Source organism: Callorhinus ursinus, unplaced genomic scaffold (assembly GCF_003265705.2).
Source record: "Callorhinus ursinus isolate GAN/ISIS: 27379988/994484 unplaced genomic scaffold, GSC_fseal_2.0 scaffold2, whole genome shotgun sequence".
Classification (NCBI taxonomy): domain Eukaryota; kingdom Metazoa; phylum Chordata; class Mammalia; order Carnivora; family Otariidae; genus Callorhinus; species Callorhinus ursinus.
Window position 1 is genome coordinate 32544150 of NW_027397064.1, and position 6309 is coordinate 32550458.

The 6309-nt window shown below is 41.8% G+C and overlaps 1 protein-coding gene across 7 annotated transcripts in view; it reads right to left on the minus strand.

Annotated features, from left to right (window-relative positions):
* The window catches only part of CASP10 (caspase 10), a 32678-nt gene extending 26693 nt beyond the window's left edge, over positions 1–5985 (minus strand). For 3 of the 7 annotated variants that reach the window (XR_003212431.2, XM_025893531.2, XM_025893519.2), the window contains exons 1-3: positions 5803–5983; positions 4017–4370; positions 2462–2555 (exon numbers count right to left, since the gene is read on the minus strand). Coding sequence is in view for 4 of the 7 variants with exons in the window: in XM_025893531.2 (XP_025749316.1) it covers positions 2462–2555; positions 4017–4363 (441 nt within the window). In the remaining 3 variants the exon portion in view is untranslated. Of the gene's footprint in view, positions 1–2461; positions 2556–4016; positions 4371–5802 lie in introns of all 7 variants that reach the window. The other 4 variants (XR_012374656.1, XR_003212433.2, XM_073880266.1 and 1 more) reach the window with 2 other exon arrangements.
* Between the last annotated feature and the right edge of the window lie 324 nt (positions 5986–6309).

The following is a 6309-nucleotide window of genomic DNA, read 5'->3' on the forward strand; positions in this document are numbered from 1 at the left end:
AAAGGAAAGAAAGAAAGAAAGAAAGAAAGAAAGAAAGGAAAGAAAGAAAGAAAGAAAGAAAGAAAGAAAGAAAGAAAGAAAGAAAGAAAGAAAGAAAGAAAGAAAGAAAGAAAGAAAAGAAAAGAAAAGGAGAGGTTGGAAGGAGAGGAGTTTAACCTGTAGATTAAAAAACACTCAAAAGAAAAAAACTGGCCAAGACTAAACTTGACATCTAGGGATGCACAGGTAAATGATAAAACCATAAAGAAACATCAGAACATTGTTACTATAAAAGCCAGGACAGTGGTTCTTCTAGGGGGTGGGAAGGGGTTGTGATTGGAATGGGGTAAATGGAGGGGTTTCTAGAGTGGCAAAATTCAAATTCTTGACCTGGGTGATGGTTTCAAAAGGATGAGCCTTATAATAATTCATTAATCTAGATGTTTGTTTTATGTCATTTTTCTACACTTGTGTCTTGTTGGTTTTTTTTTTAAAAGAATAAAAAGATAAAAAGAAAAGTGTAAAAACCAAAAACAGAAATGTATCAGAACTTTCAGGGGCTATCTAAGGGAGAAAATTAGTAGATTCTGACAAGTGGCAGTACGTGTAAGAATGTTAGCCATGTATCTTTGCCCATCCCATCAAGGTGGCTTGGTTCATCCTGCTAATCTCTCTAGTTATTCATCGTAAAAGCATATAAACAGAAAGGGTTCAGGACATTTTCTCAGAAAGAGAAAAGGAAGACTGTATCCATCCCATTCAGAGCACCATTTTGTAACAGATTCTACAAGGTTCCGGACCTATAATGATGAGTAAGCCTCAGTCCCCAACTCCACGGAACCCACAACCAACCTCAAGAAAAAAAAGAGCCTCAAGAGATGACTAATCATAGAGGGGAGAGGGGTGGGGGGATGGGTTAGCCTGGCGATGGGTATTGAAGAGGGCACATTCTGCATGGAGCACTGGGTCTTATGCACAAACAATGAATCACGGAACACTACATCAAAAACTAATGATGTAATGTATGGTGATTAACATAACAAAAAAAATTTTTAAAAAAGATGACTAATCAAAAGATATAGAGGCTAAAATCCCTGAGGGCTCTAAAAGAGGAAAAAAGATCTCAAAGACTGAGCAACGTAAACAAAATGAACCTACTCAGGTCTACAGGTCCGACACCAGGAAACATATTTAATGAATTAGTTACACGGTCCTCATTTGACCTACCCCATGTAAAACAGCTTCCCACTCCTCAGTGATTTTTCTGAAAAGCAATTTTATTTGTCAATAATATCAGCTGATCTCAGGAGAATGTGATATGGGAGGGCTACATGTGCAATGCAGGCTGGAGAGTGTGGGTGATATTCGCATTCCTAAGCTGCATGGGGGGGGTGATTCACTTAGTACTACATTTCATAACTTCTATACACGTTACTTGTTTTTTGTGTGTTATCAGACACTGCGTAACTTAAAATCTAATAAAAATAGCGGTTGATGGGGCGCCTGGGTGGCTCAGTTGTTAAGTGTCTGCCTTAGGCTCAGGTCATGATCCCAGGGTCCTGGGATCGAGCCCCACATCGGGCTCCCTGCTCCTCCCTCTCCCACTCCCCCTGCTGTGTTCCTGTTCTTGCTATCTCTGTCTCTGTCAAATAAATAAATAAAATCTTTAAAAAAAAATAGCCGTTGAATAGCACAATTATAAAGTAATGTTAAAGGGTAAAATTTGAAAAGTGGCCCCTTCCTAAGTTAACTAACCTGCTTGTTACAAGTTGATATTAGAATCAAAAGAAAAACATATAAAGTTTTGAGGCCTGGAAGAGAGCCCTGCTGCTACTTTGTTACCCGTAAATATGACCTATGTAGCAATAATATTAATAGACAGCAATTGTTATTATTAAAAATACTACTATTAGTTCAAAACACCTGTACAGCCCTCTACAAAGCACATCCTCAAACATATGTCTCATTTGATTTTCACAAAAACCCTACACAGGAGAGAATGCAAAGTTCCTCAAAAGGACACGCAGGGTCCCTCAGAAAGCACACCTAATGTAGATGACGAACGACTCATTCTCACTCTGCCATGGTTTCCTGCCTCCTCATTTCCACACATTTCTCTACGGGAAAACAAAGGGGGTGCCAACAGCAGTTTAACCACTTACCACCTGATTACTAGGTGCCAAATTTTACCCACATTATGTTGTCTAATTCTCCCAGCAGTCCTGGAAGGAAGGAGTGTGACTGTCCGCAATATGACACATGAGAAAACAGGGTCTCAGAAAGCTGCACTCACTCACCCCACATCGAGGCGTTAGAACCAGGACTAGAATCCAGGCCCGTCCAGCACCAAAGTCAATGTTCCTAAGCGCTGTATGACATCATCTCCAGCAAATAGAAACCCTTCCTGAAAGCCCTGTCTGGCATATTCCAACACTGATTATGGCAGTGCTCACAAATACCCCACTCTATATGACACACTTACCATCTGGATTTTGGGAATCGATTCCCTCAGAAGGAAGATCATGTCCTTTAAGTTCTCTGAGCCAATGCTTTCTGACAGTTCATAGAGCAGGTTTCTAAGACACACATCCAGAGAGACAAATAAAACCTCACACTTGCAGAGGACAGCATAGTAAATCAAGTGCTTTTTTTATAAACATTCTCTTTCATGCGAATGATCACAACCTATGAGTAGACAATTTTGAATCCCATTGTACAGATTCAAAACTAAAACTCCAAGCTTTAAGTGGCCTATTACATTAAGATAACACAATAAGTGGGCACCGGGGTGGTGCAGTCGGGTAAGTCCCTGACTTGATTTTGGCTCAGGTCATGATTTCAGGGTTGTGAGATCAAGCCCTGCATCAGGCTCCACACTGAGCAAGGAGTCCGCTTAAGATTCTCTGTCTCCCTTTCCCCCACCCACCCCGCACCCCCGTGCGCACACCTGCTCACTCTCTCAAAAAATAAGATTAAAAATAAAATAAAATATAAAAAGATAACACAGTAAGCAGTAGAGGCAGGCTCAAAGATCAACTAAACTGTGTTATATATTTGAAAGTTGCTAACGAGTGGGTTTTAAAAGTTCTCATCACAAAAATAAAATTTATAACTATATGTGGTGATGAATGTCAAATTTACTATGGCCATCATTTCACAATATATATATATATATCAAATCATGATGTTGTACACCTAAAACTATTATAATGTTATAGGTCAATTATATCTCAATTACAAATAAAAAAATCTTAAATAAATAAAATCATGTTATCTAAGGTCTGACCCATGATAGACCAGATGCTTGTATGGGTAAAATGTCTGTATTTTACCTCTCTGGGCTTCACCCAAAAATGTATGAAAATTTGAAAGTGGACATGGCATAAATGATGTCCTTCCCTACCCCAGAGACATATCTCCTTTTTCATTTTGCTTATTTGGCTGCAAGAACACATGCATTCCCTCTCTTTGAGTCCCCACAGTGACTCACAGGCAGGGCTGTCTGGGAACGGGAGGGCAAAAGGAAAGTGAAGGCCTGCTTTGTTGAGGCAGGCTTCCTTTGGCGGTGAGAAGCCAACCGAGGGAAGCCACTGCCAGGCCCAGAGTGGGGCTTTGAAAACCCTTGCTGACCTCCCAACCTCTCATCTCACGAGTACCTGCTGCAGAGAGATCTCCTGGTTTAAAAGCACTGTGTCATCCGAGAACGTAGGTAAGAAAAAGATCTTAATCCCAGCCTCCCTTCTTTTTTTTTTTTTTAAGTTTTTTTTTTAAGATTTTCTTTATTTGACACAGAGAGACAGCGAGAGAGGGAACACAAGCAGCGGAAGTGGGAAGAGGGAGGGAGAAGCAGGCTCCCCGCTGAGCAGGGGTTCTATCCCAGGGCTCTGGGATCATGACCTGAGCCAAAGGCAGACGCCCAAGGACTGAGCCACCCAGGTGCCCCCCAGCCTCCTTTCAAAGCCCAGTGGCCCGAATGAACACTAACTAGATGGAACACCTTCCCCCCAACTCCGTCTTGATCACAGACCCCTCCTCACCTGAACAGAGAGACCCTCCCTCGGGTAGGCAGCAAACTCTCCACTTGCTCTTTGCTTTGGTTGAGGTACCGCAGCAGCGATTTCTGCTTGATTATGTAGAGGAGTTCCGCTAGGAAGAAGGGATCTTCCTCACTCAGCAGCTCCTCTTCCAATAGATGATCAAATATGTCTGAGGCCGAGCTGGACTTCTCCAGCTGCCTGTGGGAGATGCAGTCTCGGCAGAGAAACTTTAAGCCCTCCACATCTTGGTTCCCCAGCTTTGAATCAATAGTCAGAAGCTTCCCAAGGAAGCTCGATTGACCATTATCATCTGAACGGAAACCCGAATTTTGATCTTGAGATGTCATGGCCAGCCTGAAAGAGACAGGTGAGGCAGCACATGAGAGAGGAGGTATACACAGAACCCCAACTTCCCAGGCCTCCTCCGTTCCAGGCATAAGACTTTCCCAAAAGTGCTGAAAAATAAAAATTCCTGTGAGCTTGCTTCAAAAACCAAGAGTCAAAAAAATGAGCCCAACACTTGCGTGGTGACCCTTTTGGAGGTCTGGAGGGAGCTTTTTTTGGAACCCAATTTACCTTCATTTCTCCCAAATCAAAATGTCCCTGGTGAGAGCTAGTGAAAAGGGAGGATGACAAAGCACAATCTCTCTGTTAGAACTCTTAATTCATTTCCACCAAATGGCAGAAATAGTGCTTAGATTTACACCTTTCATTTTAGAAATAAAGCAGTCTGGGGATTTATATTTCAGAAGTGTCCACTAATCCAAGAACAACCATATCACACAAAAAGAGAAGCCATAATCCTAGACCCCAAAAGAAAGGGTGGTTTTGGACAAGAGTTGCTCAAATCATTAAAGGAAGTCACAAATTCCCTAAATTAGTATTTCCACCCGATCAGTTCATAAAGTTCATATGGTATTTTCTATACTGAATTCCATTCTAATCAGAGGAGCAATGAACGAATAAAATTTTTCAGCAAAATTATTCATTCTATAAGGCCTCAAGGTATATATTCCCTTTGCAAGACGTGGCTATTTAGAAACAAGGAACCACTTTCCAAAGGAAGGACAATATTAACAAAAAACAACATCAGTAACGAAGAGTGGTTATATCTAGGTGGTATAAATACAAATACTATAAATTCTCTTTTTGGCTCCTGTCTGAGTTTCTCGGATTTTATGCAATGAACACACATAACTTTTATTGTTAGAAAAATAAAATAGAGGGGTGTCTGGCTGGCTCAGTAGGTAGAGCATGTGACTCTTGATCTCAGGGTTGTGAGTTTAAGTCCCACACTGGGTGTGCAGCTTACTTAGAGAGAGAGAAAGAGGGAGGGGGAGACAGAGAAAGAAAACAAAAAATGGTATTTTTAATGTGATCTTCCATGAAGTCTGCCCTTCTAGTAGTAGTCTGTGATACCAGAAACCAAATGAATGGGTTCTTGGAGACGGATTCCAATTCTAAGGTAACCTACGTTTGCCCTGCAGTTTCCCAAAAATTCCAATCTGTAGTCGGCCAGACTTTGTCTCCACTTGAGTTGGCCAGACTTCAATGAGTCCGCTGGACCTTACATTTATGGACTAGCATATTTCCGCCTGTAAAAGTCTGTGTTGGAGCTTTCCTACGGCTTTTTAAACCTTCGTTTTCCCTGACACGGCTAGTAAATCCAGGCAGAAATAGTGCCATTGCCCACGAGAGTTTTTGCAACACAGTTTAGTCTGTGACTAAAGCAAGGAACAAGGCTAGAGTGCAAGACCTGAGCAGGGGAAAGGTGCTAATCACATACCTTCAGATCCAATTCCGTTGATCCTCTGGAGGTAAACGGTTCCGGGGGAAATTGCCTGAAAATAAAGTTTTAAAGAAATTAGAATCCTCTGCGTAATCCAAGTTCCAGAGAAACTCCCATTTGCGCGGGAAGAGAACCCAAGACTTCCTGCCTCTGCAAGTGAAAACTGGATCTCCTCTTTGGGTAGCCTTACATATTTCCTGCCTACGTCAGAGCTGCCTCGCCTGCCTTTTCCCCCTCCCTCTTCCAGGTTTAGGATAACACTGACAAAAGAGCGCCTCCTACAGGCAAGAATCACAACTTTCCACAACTGGACAGCCCGGGATTTTCCCAGGTTAAACCAACGGCTCCTACAAATGTACTTTTGGAAGGCACTAAGTGTTCTAGCAATTCCCTTGGATCACTGAGGGTGAATCAAAGAAGAAAGAGAGAGGGAAGGAGAAATAAAGAAAGAGAGAGAAATGAAAGAAAGAAAGGAAGAAAGAAAGAAAGAAAGAAAGAAAGAAA